We start from the raw sequence: 23535 nt of genomic DNA on the forward strand, positions 1-23535 counted from the left end.
CCAATGCTTCGTTTAAAAGGTCCAAATGTGAAATTTTTCTATAAGACTCAAATCAGACATATTTATATTTTTCTACAAAATAAAGGGCCATTAATTGCTTTGGTCTTCTCAAAGGAAATGTTAAACATAATCTAGGATCTCATGTTTGTTGTCCTACTGAGGGTATAGGAAACCAATCCATAGGATTTTGCTAACTCCATTCCTTTGTTCCCAAGGACCTCACAGGAAATATTTCCTTAGGAATGAAATCCTCCAAAAAAAAATTTAGAAAAAAAAATCCTTCAATCCAAAGGAGCACTTATTTGGATTTCTCACTGTGGTATTTCTTTTGAGATTTATTAGCTTGTAGTCTCCTTCGGTGTTTTAGGAGATTAAGCCGGCTTTCTAACGAGAAAAGACATTAACATTTTGGGACAATTGCAAATTTGCCACCGGTTTAAAATGTTGTTGTAAAACTATCACTAGAAAATTACAAAAATACCACTAGAACTTACAATTTTGAAAAAACCAGTGATAAATTTACAAAAGCCTTGAACATTTTCTAGTTAGTCTGACGCAAATAACACATTTACATACAAATTTTTTCCAAGTCCTTGAGGCCCTGTTTGCAACAAGGTATAATGAATTTTGGAGCTTTGCAATCCTTTGGGATTTTTCCCTACAAGACCGATAGGGACAAACGAAAGGTGCTGGTGAGTTCCTTTGGAGAGGGAGCAAATCCTCCATTTTCATGAGAAATAAAACATCCCGTGGGAGCTAAGGAAATTTTCCTTTGCTCAATTCTTGTCTTTGTCTCTCTGACTCTCTCCTAGACTTTTCTTGTGATCTCAACAACCCAATCTCCGTTCTTGTGTTTTTAGATGTCTGTGTTTTTCATTTTACAATCTATCGTATTTCTGTTTTTCCCCTCTAGGTAGCTATTTTTAAAATCATCAAAAATATATGACGCATTTAGATTTATCAACCAGATAATCATGCTATGAATACGTAGTAACAAGTCCAAGAACAAAAAAAAATGTGCTTGGCTTTAATCAGACACTACCGTCTTTTCGCTTCTGCTTATAATTATAAGCCAAAATTTAAAATTTCAATATTAAATTTAAAGTTAATTTTGAGATTTTTTCACAGAAGTTTATTTCTAGTATTGAAATTTATTCATAAGTTATTATTCAGTTACAAATATATCGTCCAACCAATTACCCTAAGAAGACACAACAGACAACCAACTTGGGCTCCGGCCGGTAAACGAATACTACCTCCGTCCCGAAATAAAGTTATTTTTCAGTATTTAGATACAGTATTTTGACTCTTCGTCTTATTTGAAATTTTTTTATGATTAATATTTTTATTGTTACTAGATGATAAAATATGAATATTACTTTATGCGTGACTAATTTTTTTTAAGTTTTTTATAAATTTTTTAAATAAGACGAATGATTAAAGCATTGGACACGGAAATTGAAAAATAACTTTATTATGGAACTGAGGTAGTACATAGAAAAACAGTCGGGATGGATGCAACGATACTATATGGAGTGATCGCACTCACGATCGCGCAACAACGTCGGGATGGATGCAACGATACTATATGGAGTGATCGCACTCACGATCGCGCAACAACGTATGAAGACGTAACTCTGGTGTTTTTAGTAGAAATTTAGGAAAAACGTATAAAAATGATGCCTATCTGATTCCACTGTGAACCTAGATGGATTTGGTCCACGGTAGCATCCTCGTCTTTTCATTTATTTCTATGTTTATAAGTCAAAATTTAAAGTTTTAACCTTAAATTTAAAGTTGATTTGAAGTTTTTTTACCAAAATTTATTTTCCATGACTTTTGGATTGCTAAAAGTATATATACAAAGCTTTTATCCATAAATTATTTTTTATTTATAAATATGCCGTTTGAATCAGCCTCAGCACTTTAGCAATACATCCCCTTCCCTCGCTCCACCCACAAGAATATTTTCGGTAAAAACGGATGTCGGTGTGATTCCACTGAAAATCTAAATGGATTTGGCCCATAGCATCCTCGTCTTTTTGTTTTTCTTATGCTTATAAAAAACTTGAATTTTTTAATTTTGATTTTTTTCACCGAAGTTTATTTTTTAGTATTATATTTTATATCGCTAAAAATACATATAAAAATTTTTTATCTATAAATTATTTTTTATTTACAAATATACAGGATCACCCGCCCCCGTCCCTCACTCCCACACACAACAGTATTTTCTGGCGGGTGGTTGCCACCGATTATGAGGTTGTACAGTGTACACGCCATGCCATGGGTTCATCACATGATCACACAGGCCAGGGATTTCCCGATTATGAATGAGAATGAGTACATGTATTTACGCACTAACCACAGGTCCGCAACAGTAAAGCATTTCCCGATGGAAAAGCGTACCGTTGCTGCCCCCCGTTGTCATCAGCGATATGCTACACACTGAGGCTCCCATCCCATCGTTTCGTTATTTAAGAAGAAAACGTGTTTTTACAAACAAAAAATAATTTATAGATTAAACTTTTATATACATGTCCATAGCGACTCAAAAACGAAATAGATAAAAAAACCATGATGAAAAAACCACAAATACAAATTTAAAATCAAGTTTTAAAATTTAAATTTAATTTATAAACCGTTGTAAGTGCAAAAAGATGGAGCCTTAAAAAAAAATAAAAGTCATCGTCCAAGGAAGGACGAGGTCGACCAATTAAACAAAAGCCAAGACGGAAGAAAAAAAAAAGCGGAAATCCGCAGAGCTCGTCGCTGCAGTCATCGCTGTAACGGTAGGGAGGGGAGCTCAGCCCAGCCCGACAGCGAGTGATGGTGCTAACGACGCCGTCGCTTCTTCCCCCCACCCCCACCTCTTTATAAACCCACCAGCACCTCCTTCACTCGTCACCACCACCACCACCGCTCGCCAGCTCTCCTCCTCCTCCTACCGCACCTACTACCGTCTCGTCGACTTCGATCTCGACGCGAGAATGCAGTCGAGGCACAGGGTGTTCGCGGAGGACCTGCTGCTGCCGCGGGAGGAAGGGGAGGACCACTTCGACCGGGTCCCGGACTCGCTGGTGCTGCTCATATTCAACCGGCTGGCCGACGCGAGGTCGCTGGGGAGGTGCTCGGCGGTGTCCAAGCGGTTCAACGCGCTGGTGCCGCTGGTGGACGACGCGTGCCTGCGGATCGACCGCGTCATCACCGACGCGGCGGACGCGGACGACGCGCTCGGGCTCGCCGGCCCTCGCCCCGGCCGCGGGGTGCTCTCGCACCTGCTCAAGGCGATGCTGCTCGCCGTGCTCAAGCCGTTCGGGCACTGTGACGCGGGGGTCAGGGGCGGGGGTGGCGACCGCGCGGGGAAGCACGGCGGCGCGCAGCAGCACCACTCGCCGGCGCAGGTGCTCAAGAACTTCAGCAGCATCCGGAACCTCCGGATGGAGCTCCCCGTCTCCGACGTTGGCACCGACGACGGGGTGCTGCTTAGGTGGAAGGCCGTCTTCGGCAGCACTCTCCAGAGCTGCGTCATCCTCGGTGGCACCAGGGTGGACCGGGCCGCCGCCGTCCCCGCCGCGGCCGCCACCGCTGCCGGGGACCACGAGGCCTCGCAGGGGGACGACAGCGGGAGCATCCCGGAGTCGTTCTACACCAACGGTGGGCTCAAGCTGCGCGTGGTGTGGACCATCAGCTCGCTCATCGCCGCGGCCACCCGGCACTACCTCCTCCGCGAGATCGTCAAGGAGCACCCGACGCTGGAGACGGTGGCGCTCACGGACGCGCACGGACAGGGCACGCTCAGCATGGGGCGCGACCAGATCAAGGAGTTCCGCGACAAGCCGCTCGCCGCTGCCGCGGCGGCCAACCGCACCCAGGTGCCCGCCTGCAACATGAAGCTCCGGTACGCGCCGATGCTCGAGCTCTCGGACGGCACGCGGATCCAGGGCGCCACGCTCGTGGTCATCAAGCCGGTCGGCGAGGCCGGCGGCATCGGCGGCGGCAGGAAGGAGCTCGACGAGTTCGTCGCCGACGCGTTCGACGGCCCGTACAGGGAGGCCGTGAGCGCGCTCAGCAAGCGCCGCACCTACCTGCTAGAGATGAACGGCTTCTAAGCCCGCGCACTCACCAACGCGCGCGTAGGATTGAGATCACTAGCCATTACCCAACCCCATGGCTGAGCAGAGATTGCTCTGCTCTCTTCGCTGCAACTCAGCTCGATTCAGTGGCACACCGAGGTGTTCGTCCATGTTGTAACAGCGATCATGTGTCAACTCGACTTTTCGATACTGCCTTAGCATCCTCTCAGCAATAATGAAACTAGAATTTGGACTGCTTCACCTCGTTCTGTCCACTTCATGAATCGCTGAATCGGCAAATGGATTTAATCAACCGCATTGTCAATCCTTCGCTCTTCTTGAGGAGAAACTCTTGTATTCTGAACTGAGACTGCTTCCAAATGACAAATTTGCACAGTTTCTGTGCAGAGCTGAAAAGAAATTCTTTGGTAATGGATAACAGAGGAATTTTGGAATAATCTTTAGGATTCGTCATTGCTCTGTGGGGCCTTCTTGTTAAACCGGCAATTCCATGCTTGTGTTTGCCTTGCTTCTCTTCCTTTCAATTGCTTCACACATGAAATGGTTGAGCTAAGCTAAGCAGTAACCAGTTTTGCTGCCCCCTTTGCTAAGTTTTGTTCCCGTTGCCACATCTGCATTGCCATCTCCAACTTATCCGAAAGAAATACAGAAAAAACCATGTCCCATGTTGCTTCTATCCTACTGCCAGTCATGGTAATCCTAGTGTTTCATATTTATCATCAGATGATTCTTTCTTGCACGCTCCCAGATTAGGACAATATATGGTGCATTGCCAACTTGCAGTTGCTTAGTGGTACGAACAAGCTTTCTTAAATCTGTACTGCGTTACAGTAAGCGCAATTACGCAGCATTTTGGATCGGCTTACTTAATCTATACTGCACATTTCTGTGCACCTTCACGCTAGGATAATTTAGTTCTGGAGCGAGCAGTGTGTATTACCCATTCCATTATTGAGCCTGAAGAAGTGGGCATTGTCAAAATACTGGAAGGCAGTTGAGATGCCCTTATCTGGACTGTCCCCCAGGAGTTGCAAACATGTGAAAATAGTCTCTTATTCTTGTTAGTCTTTTGCCCTCCCAACGGCTACTAGCACCAGTGTCCACAACTAGTTCACCCATTTAACGTTTACAAAATTATAAAATGTTCATGTTTTGCTGAGTTTGCATGTATCATTCTGAGCTAGATGGCATGTGTGTGGCAATTAGGGAGGTAATCAACAAAAAAACACATGTTTCCAGCTATTTGATTCCATAGCTTATTATCTCTATACTTCTTGTCCACGGTTACCAACTACTGCTAGTGATTAGAGATGGACTTTGTCCAATTTCGCGTTAGGTGAAGCATGAACTGTTTGTGATAAATTGCTTCTTCAATTTCATTTTTTTTAAAGATGCATTTTTTTCTTTTCTTTTTTTGTCTGTGTAATGGGGCCATGGGGGCAGCTGTGACCATGGATTTGATTAATCCGGTCTGTCATGTAGGAGCTAGTGGATGAGTGCTAGGAAGAGCTAAATAATGACGGAAGAAAAGGTAACAACCTGTTGATACCTATTTTATTACTATTAGGGTTCTTTTCCTCTCTTTTTTGCAATGTTAATGGTTTTTGTGCTGTGTCTTTGCTAACAAGGATTGGTTATTGGTGAAGTGTTGGGGCAAATGAAATGAAATAATTATGTATGGCTTTTAGACGGTGGTTGGGTTAACGGACAATCGCTTTAGCTGATGTCCCTGTCTTATGGCCTTTGATGTGATCTTTGATGGAGTCCATTTCATGGATAATGACAAATTTGCAGCTGTGGGTAGGCTCAGAAATCAGAATCAGAATCAGATAGTACAGCATCAAGGATGGGTAAAAGCTGCTAATATATGAACGTATCAACTAATAAACGAATGTTAGGTGATCAGATTCAGTCATACAGATATTCAGATTCGGAAGCCTCTTGAAATAACAGTGTAAATTCTTCTCCTCTCGGTTTTCTTCAGCTACTTCTTGAGGCACGAAGCAGCAAACACCAACGGCAGATTTACCATCGCAACGGACACACACAAAAAAAAAAAAACATGGGATCTCTCGTCAACGAAGATCTAGTATCTGCATCTCGATCCAATCAAGTAGGCGTTGCAATTAGCCAGCCTGAAAGGGTTATTACCGTTGGCATTACGTGCCGTTGTGTTGCTGCTCTGGAATTCCTTCATGGTGTAGTCAACCCTGCCAGACAGAAAGGGTTATTAACCTTGCCTTGGCGATTAATCAAGATCCGTTTTTTGGTTTTGTTTTCTTCGGTTTCAAGAGTCCTTGCGCTTTCACGGTACAAACACTTTGCTTCTTGAAATCAATCAACAATGGAGAAGAGAAGAATCTGCTGGCGCTTGCCATGACTTGGGCAGAATGCAGGTTGCTTGTGATCACAATAGAAAGGTATTTTGTACCTGAAAGATGATAGGAACCCGAATAATCATGAAAACTTTGGATCTAGAAGGAGATATGGGGGAGGTCTTGACTGATTTCCTAGCCATTTCTCTGTGATCTTTTGTGAATATAATCATTTATTTTTTCTCTTGCCAAGTCTATGAACTGTATCAAATAAAGTGCTAAGAAAGTAAGAATGCTTCCGTTTTCCATAAAGTTGAAGATCTTATACTTGTCAAAGGACATATTACTAGAGAATTGCTTGGCAAATTTTCGTCCACCAACATTATTCTCCCTAAAAAGAAATATCTACCAATACCAAGCAATACATAAATCCAAGAAAGAAAGGATAATTTGCATAGTTGTCTCTGAATCTGCATGTCCTGATCACTGATCACAACTTGTCTATTACTAAAGGATTGGACTATGGAACACCAGCATTGACAGAGAATATCGATGGAGCCATCTTGTCCACTACCGGGGACAAGAACATGGCCCACAACAGCAATTCCCGGGTCTGCTTCAACTTAATTAACCTTCGATCTCCTAAAGCAGCATCACCAAATGAAATCTCTCGTACCATCGGATGTTATTAAAACACCAGATGCTTCCATCAAGGAAGAGCACATCTTCTTTTTTTTTTTCTTTCTGAACATCGGCTTCAGACTTTGTGGAGCAGACAGCCACACCGAAGATGCTAGTATGCTCCATCTCTGAAGTTCTCCAGCCGGAATATTTCACGCTCATAACCCATAATCTTGTACGAGACTGGCTACAAAATAGTTTTAAGGAACCAAACCGTACCTATTTAACGCCCTGTAACCACCACGATCCATGCATGTAGCCTCGAATGCTTAGAGCTTATCACCATTATCTGAACAGTTTCCGTTCCAAAAAAAAAAGAACATTATCTCCATGGTAGTATAGCCAAGAAGACACACCATCCTCGTGACAATTCCATCTGTTGCTTTTCTCCTTGGAACTCTTTCCAGATGCAAAAGCACGAACAATCAGCCGGAGTGGTCACAACCTTTTCAAAGTATATAGTACTGCTTGCATACATACATCTCCATACATATGTACTGGTATAGTACTAGCACTGTTGAGAGAATACGTCCTTTTTGCCCATGAAAAAAAGAATCCCCATTCAATGGTCCGACTGGGACAGTTCACCTAAAGTACGCTGCTAGCAACACACAAGTAATCTCAAAAAAGGATACACACCCGGAGAGTGAGCAGTTGTCCGGCAGTGTGACAGATAAGGGGGTGTGCTGGAATCATTGTGCTGATGAAGCAAGCGGCTACCTTTTCGCGCTATATTCCTCCTGTCTGGGCCTTTCCTGGACACGACGCCCAAGCGACATCAACACATTCCCCTCGATCGTCTCGCTGAATCAATCAATCACGCAATCAATCATCCGATCCAACGCTGCCCTGCCTGCCAATCATCCAACGCTGCCTGCCCCTGCCTGCTTGCCTGCCCGCCCGGTTTGCCGCTGGCTGGCTGCAGTGTTAGTATGGCCCGGTGTCGCCGTCCACCTCCACTCATCGCCAGCCGTTTCGCCGGCAAAATGATGCGTGGTTTACTGGTACTCGTTTCGTCGCCCCCGTCCCTCGCTGGCTCAAGCAGTCGCGCGCCGCGCTGGGAAGTGGAAGGAGGAGGCGACAGCGCGGGCGTGTGGGCAGGGCGGGGCGGGGCGGGACCCTTCGCGCTGCATGTATGGCGGCGACGCGACGCGACGCGAGCACGAGGGGGGCGGAAGCGCGCGTCGCCGTCGCGGGCACGTGAAAAGGCCTCGTCGCCTTTCGGCAGTAATGGTGGCGAGGCGAACGCATGACCGGGACGGGGGCGGTGCGGTCGATCGATCGGGAGGAATCGTGCGCGGAGCGCGACGGGTCGGCCGGGCGCTTGCCGCTCTCGCTGTCGCTGCCGCGATTTTTGCCGGGTGCGCAGGACCGGGACGGACGGCCGCCGGAGCGTGGGGACGTTGCCGGGGGCAGAGCCGCGTGCGACCGCAGCCGCCTCTGGTTGACAGGAGAGAATGCTGCCCGCTGGGCCCGACCGATGGTGAGTTCAGTGCGGGTGCAGGTGTGTATCGTTGGTCGGCCATCCAGTCCGGCTGCTGGCTTGCGGCAGGAACATTTTCAGCCAATTCCTCTTTTGGCTGGCTGGATACAACGAACCATGGCTCTGGATCAATATAAATCTTCCTTCAAAAAATCAGATTTACATCTCCTTAAAAAAAATCAGATTTACATCTCCCGCGCCTATGATTCACAAGTGAGCAATACTTTATATCGATGCATTGGGCTTGGACATATACCTTTGCCACCAAGCAGGGTACTTTGGCATGAAAAAGGAGCAAGGGAACCACTCGCAGCGGCCTGACGAAACGGTATTAGAGCAAGTTTAATAGTAAAGCCAACTAGTTATAATAAGATTATATTATAGGTAACATATATAATAGATTGGCTATAAGGTTAGCTATAATTTTTATCTTTTATCTCTTTCTCTTACCTTTGTATTTAATGTATTTTTTTTAGAGTGACGTATAGCTGGCTCTTACGTGAGAGTTAACTCTACTTCTTTTTCATTACCTCTTTCCTCCGTATCATCTTATATTCAACATATAGTCTACTATTATACTTGCTCTTATCGGCAACATCTGGAGCGAAATAACTTTCTGCAATGTTTGGAGGATGTTACAGTACATTTGGCCTAAAACATAGCACAATGCGGCGATGCAACGGCTTACACAGACATGTCTATGCTCTAGGCTTGAATAATCAGCAAAAGTCTGAGTGGCTAGAAAACGTATTACAACATATTAGCCAAAATTCCTCGTGAATTCACTTCGTACCTTTTTCAGGCAAGCATTAGCTGTCTTAATTCAAACTATGGTCCTATTGGGTACTATATGCTAAATATGGAATTATCCCAGCTTTCCAATCTCCATCTTTTTCTTTATCGCACGATGACCATGGTAGACAAAAGAATCTATGATGCCAGCAACAGTGAAAATCCCTGCACGATTGTGATTGAAAGATGGGTTGGAAATTATGCTCATGCAAAAATTAGTCTTTTTCTTATGTTCTCTGGAAAGCACAAAATGACAGACCTCCAACAATAGCACATATGTTTGTCAGGAAGTGAAGAAGCGATGTATTTTCCTCAGTAAAATCAACCTGCCAAAGAACAATTAGATTATCAGTCAAAGAACATGACCTCAATCTAAAAGACGCAGAATGTAGGCAAATATGGTGAATGCCACATAACATCTTATACAAATCAACATGTAAAAGGAAAATCGATGTGTTGCTTTCAAGAAATAAATGCAGGCGTGGTTGTGGTTTTAGAGCATACAGCTAAGCAGCCTAGATATACTAATTTTATGCATCCAAAGTTACAAATCATAAACAGATGAACAGCACAGAAATATTCCTAGCTAACGCTTCAAGAATGAGTATGTTTAATCTGTGTATCCATTCTTCACCTTAATTGGAGAGAATTCATAGAAGAAATATACACCAGGTGGAGGCCTGGGATAGCCAATTGCTTCTCTAAAGTGCTCTGTCACAGAAAACTGCAAAAGGAAAAAAGGATTAAAATCGCAAGTTTTTGCTTCAGAATAAAGTAACAATAAAATGGTGTTGTCTACCTGATTTGAGTTGATTTTCCGTCCTCTAATGTCAGTATAGATTGTGGGAACAACCTACACAAAAGAGAAAACGTAAACCAAAGAAGGCAGCATGGCATCTCTTCATAAACCAACAGCATGACATTGTGCAGCCAACCATAATAAATAACATGACAAATTCCCCACACAAAAAAACATGACTAATGACTAATAAATATTACCTTGACAAAGTACTGGTACATTCCTGTTAATCCATTCGTGTGCTCCTGTATCCACTCTACACTGAAATACACAGGAAATCATGAGCATAGAAAATAAGGACCAAAGAGAGATACAATGTATGATCTGCTTCCCTAAATACCAAACATACCCATCAAGAGGATTGACAACGCCAGGGAACTCTACCCCAAAGGAAAGCTTGTTTATCTTGTGACTTATCTGTTTCAGTAAAAGCCATTACAAATTCATATTTATGTTCAATATTGTCAATGGTTCAATAAAGTGGATGAAGGAAATAGTTCAACTTGCATTATAATTTTCTTGTTGGAAATTCAACAGATCTTGAAGGAAGTTGAATGATTGGTCCAAGCTTTTCCCAGGTGCAAAGTGAAAATTTCCAGCTACTTTGTTGACATTTACAAATCCATGAATGTTGCAACCTTCTCCCTGTTCATCTTTTAACCTTTGGACGAAGCCCTCTCGTTTACACTGGAAAACAAGTCAATTAAGGATAGGATAGAAGCAAAAAACAGGTAGAGAAGATGTATATATGCGCTGAATGCAGGCAACACAAGCTCTTAGACGAGTTTATTAGAGAAGACATGATGGGGGGTGTGGTTAATGTATTTATGCTGTTTGTGATGAGATCTTTGCAGCAGAAAAGAAAATCAACTGCAATCAATAAGATAGTTTGATCAGAAATAATGAACTAATACAGTTATTTCCAAACAACACTGTCATAGCAGTTATAATTTAAAATTCTAACTTTAATGACATAATGTGGATCACCAGTTAGGTTGTAGTCAGCTTACTAGCATATGGTACATGTAATATAAGCGGTGGCTCCTGAATATACTTCACTACACATATATAAATAAAAGTGGGATTTGTTCCTGAAAGGTTCTGGAAGAAGTTAATCATAAGCAAGAAGATTGTTTTACCACAAGAAAAAATCATGAGCATGTCATCAAGTGGTACTAATATACTATGGGGTGATAACAAAACATAATGCTCGTCCACACATTACTGTTTCAAGAACTGACTACTGAGCAAATAACCAGACCAAGGACTGTAGCACATCATGAGGGGCAATGCACAAGTGAGTTTTGCTAAGAACCATGTGCATGAAAATTGAACAAGATTATATGCAATCTCTGAGTGATTAAAAATGGCTAAAGTGCAGAATACCTGATCAATTTCTTCTATATTGGTGAGTGCCCATCCTTTCTTCCGATAGGCATCGCGAACTTCTTCACAGGAGTTACAGCACTGATCATCTGACTGGTGAATTAATAAAAACAATATTAGTTTTTCTTGCAGATTCAATGGAAGAGTTGAAGGAGAAAAATTGGTGTTACAAATAAGATAGGTGAAATACACAAATAGTTACATTAATAAAAATATGTAAAATCAACATATCGGTATCAAAGATGTGTACAGCGCACCTCTTCAGAACCATAACAAGATCCACAGTAAACTTCATTGTGGTCAAGTCTTCCGCCGTGTTTCTGCAGTGGTCTTTCAATCTAGAGGACCACGACTCAAATTAGTTCAAGTTGCAATAGTATTATAGTATTTTCACCAACACAGCCGATACCCATCATACAATAAGGAATAATATGCAAGCCCCTTCATGCCAGTACACCACTACTATATGCCTGAATATGATATAAGAACATTATCCTTGCCGGCATATTTCACAACCATCATAAGGGAATAATGTACCAGTCCCTTCGTGCCAGTATGCCCATTACAATGCTTGAATTTTCTATGCAACTCGTCCCTTTCTTTATAGAAGCTACTCAACAAATAAATAAAGTGGCAGCATAAAGAACATCTGTGTTTATGGAAAACCACAAAGAATAGCCACTACCAAAATCTCCAATAACTTCACGCAAGTACTAAATGGCCAAAAATTAATAACACTAGCACAATAATACCAGCTAATTTTCAGGTAAAGCAAAAGGATAACAGAACACAATATTTAAGGTCTGAATATAACTTATTGATTAATTAAAGTAGATCTCAAATTTCCTAAGAATAAAGGTAATGTACAGTTCTGGTAGTGATGAATGTGAAAGAAAAATAGAACAGTTTCACTTGTACACTAGTTCAGTTAAAAGAGGGAAAACATACCTTAGGGGCACCAACTCCATCTTTTCTGGATTCAATTACATTACCAAGATTATCAATTCTTTTCTTTATTATGTCATGTCTCTGCAAAGCAGATACTTTGGAATCTCAGGCAGCAGATATGTGCAAAAGTGCTTGGGAAGCACTCTAAAATAAAGAATGAAAAAGGAAACTAATGAAAACTGCCGTACATACTATATCATAATGTTGCTCTCCACTGACATCCATCGTATCAACAGCAACAAGTGAACAAGGAAGGGCTGGGAATGTAACATCAAACTGCACAAAAAAAGGCAATGTAAGTAAACAATAAAAATAATAGGGCTCATTAACATATGGCAGAATGGCATATAAAGTTGCCATATAAGATTGTCAAATTAAAAAAAAAAAAAACTCAGACAAGGTTGTTTACATGGCCAGATAATATCAAGTAGCACCTATATATGAACATATAAATGCAGTATGAAACCAAGGAGTGCCATATTTTCACAAAAATAAATGCAGAAAACATATAATATCCAGATATCCAAGTGTATGAAACCACAAAAGATCCTATTAAGTGGGGGTGGCATAGAATTGTAGAACACACCAATATGAGTAAAGAAAGATATATTAAACTGGCATAGAGCCTAAAATGGCCAAGAAAATGGCCTTTCAAACAGGACTACATGCATGGAGGAGCACCAATAACAAGAGGAAATTAGAGCTGCAGACCACCTTAGCAATACAAGAAGATTAAAAGGTATGGGAAAAAGAGAACTGAGCATCCACACTAACATTAATATGTAGCCTTTCCCCTCTTGAGGTATCAACTGTGAGCTTACTATCCGTAGCAGAATATAGATACAGCCCTGCAGAAAAGTTAACAATTTTAACATAATGTTTCCTGCAGCAAATAACATTAAAGCAATGGCAACCAAAAAATAATCATTACCATGAAATAGCACCCAATTAGCAAAAGATGTAGAAAGGTATCACCATATATATCAATTACATATTAATCGGATGACATCCTTTGTTCAATTCTACTGGACTTCAGCATCGACAATTTTAGCAGAACAGAATAATTAACCGATGGGCTAGTGATAAATTCACACAAAAACAGCCACACGAAATGCACAGAACACCGATAAATGATAACATCAACTAATCCATACATTAAAATTGAATCAACACTACATTCTAAATCATACATGTTGCAACGAAGCTACCTAACCCCACACAAAGCGCACCCCTACCCGTCACTCAGGCTTCAAACAATTCTTCACGCCACCTTCCAACTAATATGAGCAGCGGAGCAGGCGATTCAAATGCACGTTAAAGGACCGCTAGCTATCAACAAGCAATTTCCAATTCCCAACGATCAGACGACCAACCAACCACACGCTCCAATCCACCACAGACTCCTCCCGGTTTCTCACCCTAACACGTGAACTAACGGAGCCATCACCCGCAAAGCCACCGCCCGACGGGATGGCGAAATCGACCTTCTGCCAGCATGCGGAAAACGAAATTAAAAGGGGGATCTACCACGGAGGGGTGGAAGAGGGAGGGATCAGAGATGCAGGGCGAGGTGGTGTGGCACGTACGGATCTCGGAGAGGAAGAGGAGGAGGATGGCGAGGGAGGAGGCGATGGTGATGAGGCCACCGGAGAGCGTGCGGCTGTAGAAGTCCTCGTTCACCTTCGGGTAGGCGTCCAGGCTCCGCAGCTTGTTCCACAGATCCATCGCTTCAGGCTTCCCCTGCCGGCGAGGCCGCCGGAGCCAAGGACGACGAGGAGGAGGAGGAGATCTGCCGCGTAGCCGTGGCCCGCGTCCCTTGCCCGCCGCGAGGAATAGGGGAGGGTGTTTCTGAGAATTTTTGTTCGGGCAAAAATGGAGGAGAAAACGAGCAGTTCGCGATGAACTCTTTGTTGCTCTTGGGCCCAATGGGCTGCTTTTGCCTGTTGCCTTGGAGTAGCATTGGAAAAGGCCCAAGTGATCTACCATGTTTTCACTATGAGCATCTCCAGCAGAGTTCTCTCTAAGCTAAATTTTAGTAATTTTGATAAAAACTCAAGTCTAACAGACTTGTCAATCGGATAGCTAAGTCATTTGACTCACCAAACTGCTCCTTCCACTTATCAAATTTGATCATTCAAAATTGTCTTATCAATTATGAGCCTCACACATGGACCCCACACATATAGAGAGTTGTAAATGGAGATACTGTTAGAGTGTGTAGTTAATATAAAGAAAAATATTTTTGTCTAGTTAGCCAAATAGACAAATAATCAAAAATGGAGATACCGTTAGAGATGCTCTAAGCATCCGTAACAATTGTAGGATTAGATCCAATATTTTATTTTGAATCCACTTAATTTCTAACCATATTTACATAGTCAATTCTAGTGTACGGGAATGCTACTAGTAAAAAATAAAGAATAAAGAAGTTTATATAGTGACAAGGATCCGTATTAGGTATAGTTTTGTGTATACACCACTATACACGCAAACTGTACTCTTCATTCAGTGTGGCCCATCCTGTTCATCCGGATAGAGCTAGAGAAAATGAAAGGATGAGATAGTTATTATTCGTAGGGACATTATTCAGAAAACCACTAGCACAAAAAATTCGCGAAAGTAGATTTTGGTCTTAGAGCCTAATAAAGAAGAACGACGTGTACCCCAGGCTCCCAGCTGACAAGGAGCACTGACCTGAGTTACAACCAACAATCCAATCTTCCGAAATATTAGTTATTTTTCTCTAAATTTGATCCAAACTAGAGAAGTTTGATTCAGAGCAAAACTCGAAGGGGTAGCAAAGTTATGTTACTTGTTCCTTAATACATTAATGCACTGATACTGAGCGCTTCCTTCCCACGTTTTGAGGACTTCCAAAAGAATAAGCAACGGAGGAAATATACCAGATTTCAACACAGTAATCGGCGTAATACAGCATTCAGAGTGAAAACATTCGCTACAAAATGCTCAGCAACAGTGCATTTCCAGCACTTTCAGCCATCAGAAATCAATCATGGATTCACCGCAAAAGGAGGAATTCGATGTATAGATACGCCTTACTGTATGGAAGACTGAAAGTTCTACAGATCAAAAAGAAAAAAAAGGAAAACTCATATAATGATATACCCAGGATAAATACTCATCCTGCATCCCCACTATCCGTTAAATTACCTAAACCTCGCATTTACACTTCTGGAGATTAAGGCGGCATGGCATTGGCCAGAAATCTACAAGTGTATTACCCTCTCCCACCTAGACTTATCTTGCAAAGTTAACCAAAAAAAAGTCACATTAACTTATACCTATTATTCACCAGGCGAATATACACATGGGTGATTCACTTATCCACTTCTAAATGGCTAGAGATATTATAACCCATTCTTCCTTCCAGAAAATTAGTGCCACTGGTTTAACTTCGTTGAAAGTTACTCACTTTCTCGTATTCGTTAACTTCACGTTCTCATATTCTACCTTTGCATCGTCAATTTCGACCGTGAGTTTCATATAATTCTGCAGTGAAACATCTGAAAACAGAGCAAGCTTCCCTAGGAATGTCTCCAGACTTGACTGTAAATCCATAGGATGAGAATTTCTGTGGATTTCTGCCATTTCACCATTTAAATCTCTGTTCCGGGATAATGAGAAGCTCAACTTTGTACTACCAGAACGGGATAATGAGGAAGTCAACTTTGAACCACCACGCCGCTTTTCTTGGTGAGGCACGGAGTGGTTTATATCCGCAACAAGGCCTTTAATAGCATCTTCCAAGTCCTTCATTGGTAAATCGTCCAATAACTTTATCCAGCTTTCACAGGTTTTAAACACGGGTGCAACAGCATATTTTGTTATTGGAGTATCGGCTTCCTTCCTCCTCCTGGAGCTCTTCTTGCCCCTCAGTGGTTTCACACACTTAAGTAGCCACGAATTTAGGCTATCCAAGTACGATCTGTGGTGTGCTATCCATTTCTGGAAGTTCGAGCATAAAGTGCTTAGCTCAACCTGGAGGAGTAGAGCCGCTTGACACTGCGATTCCGACCGAATTAAGACCTTGCTGCTGGATACTAGCTTAATAATCTCATGTTGATGTCGGTGACATTCAAGCATTGCAGACCACATGCGTGTTAAACTGCAAATGAGATGTATATTGTATCTATTAAATTGCAAATATTAGACTACTATCCACAAGTAACTAAACAAAGGTAACATGCAGTTCTAAATAATCTTCTGCACATAAAGAATAAAGCCATTACAATTGCCAGAAATACTAAGCCTACTAGGTAATTCAGTCAGTCAAGGAAGAGAGATTAGTGTCAATGGTGCATAAGCACCAAACTGCTCTATTCTATTCTACAAGCTCACAAGTAGCTCTACGAAACTTGGGCAATGCTGCAGTTAGGAATAAGTCATCCCCAAGCAACATGCAATGGTACGTACTACTTCATCAGTTTGTCCTATGTTAATGTAGACTAGAGCAAAACCAGGACCAGGACAAGTTGGGCATTGTTTCATTGATATACCTGGCTTTTGTTGCACCAAGCAAGTTATGGTTCATACCCAAAACCAGGAGTTACTAATAGCTTGACCTAAGGTGTTGAAAGGGGCCTTGATCGGGCTAGCCAAATATGTTGAGGTCAGCATTAAAGTGTCCATTGAATTGTAACATGCCACTAGGAAACAGTATAATAGAACAGGGATGATGAACCATACCTCCCAATTAATTCCTCCAACTGTGGTTGAAGCTCTTTGTCCCTTAGATCCTCAATGTTTTTAGAGATCATGTCAATTCTCTGAATGGCCACTATAATTCTGGAGTGCAAATCCTTCACAACAGCACGGGTTCTATCAATACTCATTTGGCTTTCATCTTTTGATTCCTGGTGTCTCAATTGCCTACATTTTTCATCATATTGCCTGCAAATTGCACCGCTAGCCTGAAGACGACATGAAGGTTAGGATTTCAACAAAATATCAAATTCGCCATCATTATATGGTTTAACTAAGTTTACAACCTACCAATTCACAGAATAAGGCAAACAGACACGGATATAGATTATTTGCTTAAGAGCATCATTATAAAGAATGTGTAGGGGATAGCAATAACACAAACTGCAAAACGAACATATAAGAGGGCATTGGCAGTGGAAAATTTGTAGCTGTAGCACGTGGGAAAATAGTGTGACTAGCTATCAGGCTATCACACTACCTACATAATCTATATCTATATCTATGATACCTTAAAGAAGTGGTGGAGGTGAGTGGTGGATCTGCCACCCTCCACCAACTGCTATACTTTTTGTGAAGGAAAAAAATTAAAGGGGAGGGTGGGACCAAAGGGCCCAATGTCAGTTGTAAAATATATGCAGACATTAATAGATGAGATGTAAAAAATGATGGCAAAAACGGGTTGATGACTGTCTTTTTAAAATTCCATTGCAATGCATGGACAATATGCTAGCTATGCTGAATAGTCTGAGTAGTTGCTGTGTAGTGTGCAATTGCCATGTTGTATGGTGTGTAGCAATTTGTCTATCCAATACGTTTCAGATTTTTGTATGTCCTGTTTATTACATATTCTAGGGCGCACCACCTGTTTATGACATATTCATGGTAGGTTTTGTTTTATAGTTCACAATTGTTTTTTGTTTCCCTTTTTTGCAAAAAAATATGATTGCTCGTTTCAATTCTCTATCAGCTAAAAAAACAACATTGCTACCCCTCTACTTAGCAAAATTTTAGAAACTGGATAACAGATAAATAATAATAAAATATTTTAATAAAGACCAGCCAAACTATAAGTTTACCTTAACTTCATCATAAAGCTTTCTCTCCCATGCATATAATCTATCTAGTGTGGAAGCGTGACTGCCAGAATTCATGTATACGCCACTAAAGATATTTCCAGTGAGACCATCAACATCATCTTTTGAAGTCGCCCCAAGAGGATTTCTAGATGATGAGGAAAGCGAAGAAACTGATCTGTGCCAGGTAAGGTACTTCACTTCAGCCTCAGGAGGAGCTGCATTATGACACAAGGTAACCCCTCTATTATTGTGGGAAAAAACAAGCTGTACCATATATAATGCAAGGTAAATGACGAAATAATTAAGCATTCAGAAAATATATTTGCAGTATATATGTATTCAAGAGTACAAAAATATGCTACACTACTGCATTCAATAGTTCCACCAACATAATATATCAAACAACTGTCGAAATTGCTTGTATGAGAATGTGGAAAGTATATATCAGCTTCCAGAGATCCAGGAATAAACAGCATGAAGAAAAAATTGATATTGGTGAAAAGCTATAGACAGCAGCACAATCTGCTGGGGAAAGACTGTATCAGATATAAAAACTTACGCTGAGGAATAGGAATTTCCTCCCCGCCACAGCAAGCAAAGAATGACGCAAAAAAGCCTGATGCTTTTGATCCATGTGCTGCATCAAAATTTATTAAAGTTTAGCTAAACTACAATAAAATTAGTAAATACAGAATTGTCCATGATGAAGATCATGAGCACAAGATATATTAAAAATAAATAATATTGAAAATACTATGAAAATTTTCACAACATGATATGCATCCTGAAATCTTTCTACCATCTTTTTTCATGCAATTTCCAAATAAGATACTACAGAACAGTAATTTAATTTATTGATACCTAACCTTTTTCATTAGGCAGTAAAGGCCGAAAATTGACTTTATCTGCTTCAAGCATCCTTGGTACTTCTTTTCCAGAATCAGATGCCCTAATAAATAAGATTTCAATTTCTTTCATGCATGAATGCAAATCCTTTACACCATTTCTAACATCATGAAAAGGCTCTTTTGATTTCCCATTCATAGGAAGAACAGCAACGGAAGATGTCATTTCTTTTACAGGGCTTGCCACAGGGCTTTCATCACTTCCATACATGCTAATGTCTAGCACCTTCTTGTCATTGTTTGGCCTGTCAGTTTGAGACTCACTATTCTCTGAAGCTAACTTTTCTGAAGCACGTGCAGGTGACTGATTCATCATGGTATTTTCAACAGGCATATCATTGCGGTTCTGGAACACCCGCACTAAAGGTTCAGATGATGGATTATCGAAATCATCTTCTGACTCTGCAAAATCATCTTCCCTTCCATTCATAGGAGATTTTTCTGCATGTTTGGGATCTGGAGTTTTCTCCTCATGGAAATGCCTAATATTGTCAGGACGCACAGGAGTCTTCTCCCCTTCCTCTTCGAGCTCTGGAATTCCCTCCTTTTCCCGAAGACGCCTGATATCATCAGCATTTTCAAACTCATGACCAGGTTCCTTCTCGTCGTGAAATGAAAATTGGTTCTCAACAGGGTTAAAAAGGCCAAAGTAGTCCCACGGTGGTGTCCCTGGAGGTGCTTCAAATGTGGAACTATCATCCAGTTCATGTACAGCTTTAGGAACACGGCGTGAGGATTGCAGAGTTGCCGTTACAGGAACAGGCACCTTCTCCTCAATGGTCATCACTGGGTTCCCCCCAGATTTCATATGATTAATATGAAAGCGTCCGGAAGATAAAGGGGATGGAACTGGGGAGAAAGAGTCACTGGCCTGATGTGAAATAGATGGAGATTGGTTAGTTGATTTCTGCCGAATAGTAGGAGGTTCAGGTGTTGCAGATGTCGATGTGTACAGCGAAGAATCTGTTGGCACTTCAGGCTCTAAAAACTTTCTCAGAGCAAATCCTGTGTTTCTCAGTGATTGAATATAAGCGAAGTGAGCAGCTGCGAATGCACATCTTCCATCAAGTGCTTCTCTAACATATCGTTTTCTTTCATGGCACAAGACAATGGCCTTGTCATCTTCATTCTTTGATCGTGTAGACCCCATTTTAAGGTGTATACACTGCTGGAAATTCACAAGAAATGAAAATTCAAGGGGCATGCACTGCATATAAAGAGAGTGTTGCTGGAATCTATTTTGGTAGGAAGTAATTGTCAACTGTCGTCTAACCTTGTTTTATGAATTTGCCATTAGATTATATCAAAGAATTGATTAAACAGGCAAGAAAGAAAAGCTAATGTTTCATCACCAGCCCTGTATGTTAGTTCATACTGCATAACTACAAATTACAATCATCATTGCATACATCATTGTAAAAACAGATTCATATGTAATGCTCAAACAGTCAAACTGACTGTTCAAGATTCAGTATCGGTAGTGTGAATTCTATAACTCTGTGACAAAAACATGGATTGTGGTGAAGTCTGTGGTAAACACTAGACAGACCACTCCCTTTATTAAAACTAATTTTCTCAAATATGAGTGTTAAATTTCTTACTTTTATCATTGGCCATTACAGTGTAGCTAAACTTACAGAGAAGAACTATAAATGGAACTCACATGCTAGGAAATAACTACTGATTAACATCATATGATCCTTATTGCGGAGACGGGTATATTTGCTTGGTCTCATCGTGATACTTTTACTAAGAACGCATTTACTGAAAACGGGAAACTAGAAACGAACGGCTCCAATTAAACAACTAAGCAGGTTTTCTAAGAAATTGGTCTTTTTCCCCCTAAAAGTCCTCATAAACAGATAAATTCAGAGCACGCCCAGAAAATTCTTAGAATCTCTCATAAAGTAGGACAGAGAAATTCAACTTATACAACGAACTGAATCCGGTAAATTACCGCACAAATTCGTGATGAAACTCCGATTGTAATAACTGAGAATTCACATGCCATCGAGGCAACAGATTTGGAATTCGTCGAGAGAAAGAGAAACCAATATTTGTTGAGTCGACGATTCCAGGCTCGTCCAGTTCCTAACCAACCCACCACAAAACTTATTTCCACAACTACACCATACAAGCTCAAACTGCACAGGTACTACAAAGACCAATAGAATCAGAAATAAATGGAGCTTTAACAATCCAGGTAACGAGTAAGTAAAACTAACACAATCAGACCAATAACAGCCACTCACTTCCCAAAATTCTAACAACTCATCCGTTCCATTCCCCTTACCCACCATCAGAGTGAATTCTGCTCACTACACAAACAGTACAGAACACCTCGCAAAATCAAAAGAACAGAAAAAAAGATCCGACTTTTGCCTCGCCGCGGCCATCAACAAGGCAAGGAGCATCCAATTCACCGATCCTCCACGCGGCGCGAACCGCAATTCTCCACAAAATTAAAAAAAAAAAACGCAGCGCAACCGCCCAAGTAAACCTCACCTGGCTGGGGCTGGGCCGGGCGCGAGCTGGACCGCGACCGGACAGCGGGATCCCGGCGCGCGACGGCGGCGCTGGCTTGGCGTCCGCGCGGAGGAGCTCGGCAGTCGGCCACACTGGTCGTGTCGCGGGCGTGGGGCTTGGCGTGGCCGCGCGTGGGGTGGGGGGTGGCGAGAGGGGAGGAGAGGAGATGAGAAGCTTCGGAGATGATGATGAGCAGCAGGTCCAGCAGCGGAGCGGCGGCTGCGGTGCGTGATGGCGCAGATGGGGTGTGTGTATGCGGCGTGTGCGGGTGCGTGTCACTGCGCGTGGGTCCAAGTCCAGCTGACGGGTGGGGCCCGCGTGGAAGTCGCGGTTTGTGGGGGGCGGCGCCGTGTGGCCGTAGCGCCGCCGCGGCGGACGGCTCCACGACGGACGAGCCGAAAGGGCGAGACGGCCGGCTGGCAATTGTTCTCTTCTTTGTTCTTTTGCCCTACTCTTTTCCTTTATTTTATATTGTTTTCTCCTTAGCTTCTTTATCGTCGGATCAATGGTGGTGTTGCATTACCAACGCACTTGCGCAATATCATTTTTAATTTTTTGTTTCTTAGTTATCAGAAAAAAGTTTTGTTTCTTTATTTATGCTTCTTTGAGAATTGTAATGTGGAAAGAAAAAAGGGCACTCGCTTTTTGAACCGTTAGTAAACTCATATGCATGTGGTACGGTAATTTCTTAGCATTTGGCACTATCGTCGAGTCTTAGTTTTTGATAGTAAGAGAAAAATTAGGTAGGGTACCAACGTAAAAAGGAGTTACCAGCGTCCTAAGTACGATCTCACATATCGTACTCGTTTACACCCACGTCTCGAGAGAGTCGTCTATAAACGCTCGGGCTGTAGTAATGAATTTGTGCACGTGGTCCATAGCTTTTTCCTATCCCACAATGTCTCCAACATCATGGATGTGGGCCTCACCAGTCATACCCACCTACTGTCGCACCCCAAAGAGAGCAGTCTAGAATCGGACAGATTGTGGTAAGGAATCCTTATATGAGTTTACAGCTTTCCTCTCTATCCCCATGACATAGGATCATCACCCTAGATGGGTCTTGAGGTGGGTTCGAGTTAGTGAACCTTGACTTGGAGCCCTTTTCCCCCTTCCCTCCCGAGACAGCGGCTAAATTAAACCCTTCCTCTCTCTGGTATATAGATGACCCAGGTGCAATTTTTCTTCCAAACATAGTTGATGCGGACATACAACATGACAAGAATAAACACTCCATATTTTTTTATTAGTATATGCATGTGTATATATACACCCCATCTTTTGGCTTAAGCTTATACTTATAATCCAATACTTGAATTTTCAAACTCGATTTTGATATTTTTCACCGAAGTTTATTTTCTAGCCGTGACTTTTATATCAATATGGACACGTATATAAAAGTTTTTTATAAGTTACTTTCTATTTAGAAATATATCGTTTGTGCTTTTATTTTCTTTTGACAACCATAAAGATGATGACTCTGACTTTGCTGGATTTTTTAGGACATAAAGTCATTATAGTAATGCATTATTATTGCCTTGTCACGTGGACTTATCAATTTTCACCGTCACCGTTTTCTGCTTACGTGCATGAATTCTCTTTGCATCTATAGTTAGCCAATCCACGACTTCGAGTACGTCGGTAAAAGTCGATGCCAGGTCACTCGTTGACTGCGACAAACTAAATAAATTTGACATGCAAAATGATCTGAAGCTGAGCATACGTACAACCGACCTATAGGCAAACTGGCACGTACTGATGCGTCGATGTGGATCGACTGACGTAGACTTCCGCCGACTGCT

The 23535-nt window shown here is 41.9% G+C and overlaps 3 protein-coding genes across 3 annotated transcripts; 1 reads left to right on the forward strand and 2 right to left on the reverse strand.

Moving 5' to 3' along the window:
- Positions 1-2922: 2922 nt before the first annotated feature.
- On the forward strand, positions 2923-4337 carry LOC102707854 (F-box protein At4g18380-like). The gene has a single exon (XM_040522113.1). The coding sequence runs from the start codon at positions 2991-2993 to the stop codon at positions 4110-4112; it is 1122 nt and encodes a 373-aa protein (XP_040378047.1). The 5' UTR covers positions 2923-2990; the 3' UTR covers positions 4113-4337.
- Positions 4338-9175: 4838 nt separating this feature from the next.
- Positions 9176-14381, reverse strand: LOC102711238 (endoplasmic reticulum-Golgi intermediate compartment protein 3-like). Its single transcript, XM_006649941.2, has 13 exons — positions 14088-14381; positions 13276-13349; positions 12694-12777; positions 12502-12582; positions 11811-11891; positions 11554-11646; positions 10675-10854; positions 10517-10584; positions 10368-10428; positions 10168-10221; positions 10003-10092; positions 9628-9694; positions 9176-9533 (listed from the first exon to the last, which is right to left on the reverse strand). The coding sequence occupies exons 1-13, from the start codon at positions 14224-14226 to the stop codon at positions 9442-9444; spliced, it is 1164 nt and encodes a 387-aa protein (XP_006650004.1). The 5' UTR covers positions 14227-14381; the 3' UTR covers positions 9176-9441.
- A 1363-nt stretch (positions 14382-15744) lies between these two features.
- LOC102711514 (protein ROLLING AND ERECT LEAF 2) lies at positions 15745-21785 on the reverse strand. The gene is made up of 6 exons (XM_040522007.1): positions 21713-21785; positions 19169-20372; positions 18862-18939; positions 18303-18517; positions 17209-17432; positions 15745-16627 (listed from the first exon to the last, which is right to left on the reverse strand). The coding sequence occupies exons 2-6, from the start codon at positions 20355-20357 to the stop codon at positions 15931-15933; spliced, it is 2403 nt and encodes an 800-aa protein (XP_040377941.1). The 5' UTR covers positions 20358-20372; positions 21713-21785; the 3' UTR covers positions 15745-15930.
- Positions 21786-23535: the final 1750 nt, after the last annotated feature.

The sequence above is a fragment of the Oryza brachyantha genome, chromosome 3 (genome assembly GCF_000231095.2).
Source record: "Oryza brachyantha chromosome 3, ObraRS2, whole genome shotgun sequence".
NCBI lineage: Eukaryota > Viridiplantae > Streptophyta > Magnoliopsida > Poales > Poaceae > Oryza > Oryza brachyantha.

What these genes read in the sequence shown, in the direction of transcription:
- LOC102707854 (XM_040522113.1), top strand. Translation starts at nt 2,991, where the DNA reads ATGCAGTCGAGGCACAGGGTGTTCGCGGAGGACCTGCTGCTGCCGCGG.
- LOC102711238 (XM_006649941.2), bottom strand. Translation starts at nt 14,226, where the DNA reads ATGGATCTGTGGAACAAGCTGCGGAGCCTGGACGCCTACCCGAAGGTG. An exon ending in CTTGTTATGGTTCTGAAGAG is followed by an intron (nt 11,647 to 11,810) that starts GTGCGCTGTACA and finishes TTAATTCACCAG; the next exon opens with TCAGATGATCAGTGCTGTAA. An exon ending in TCCAACAAGAAAATTATAAT is followed by an intron (nt 10,585 to 10,674) that starts GCAAGTTGAACT and finishes TTACTGAAACAG; the next exon opens with ATAAGTCACAAGATAAACAA.
- LOC102711514 (XM_040522007.1), bottom strand. Translation starts at nt 20,357, where the DNA reads ATGGGGTCTACACGATCAAAGAATGAAGATGACAAGGCCATTGTCTTG. An exon ending in TTTACTGCCTAATGAAAAAG is followed by an intron (nt 18,940 to 19,168) that starts GTTAGGTATCAA and finishes ATTTTGATGCAG; the next exon opens with CACATGGATCAAAAGCATCA. An exon ending in AGCTTTATGATGAAGTTAAG is followed by an intron (nt 17,433 to 18,302) that starts GTAAACTTATAG and finishes TGTCGTCTTCAG; the next exon opens with GCTAGCGGTGCAATTTGCAG.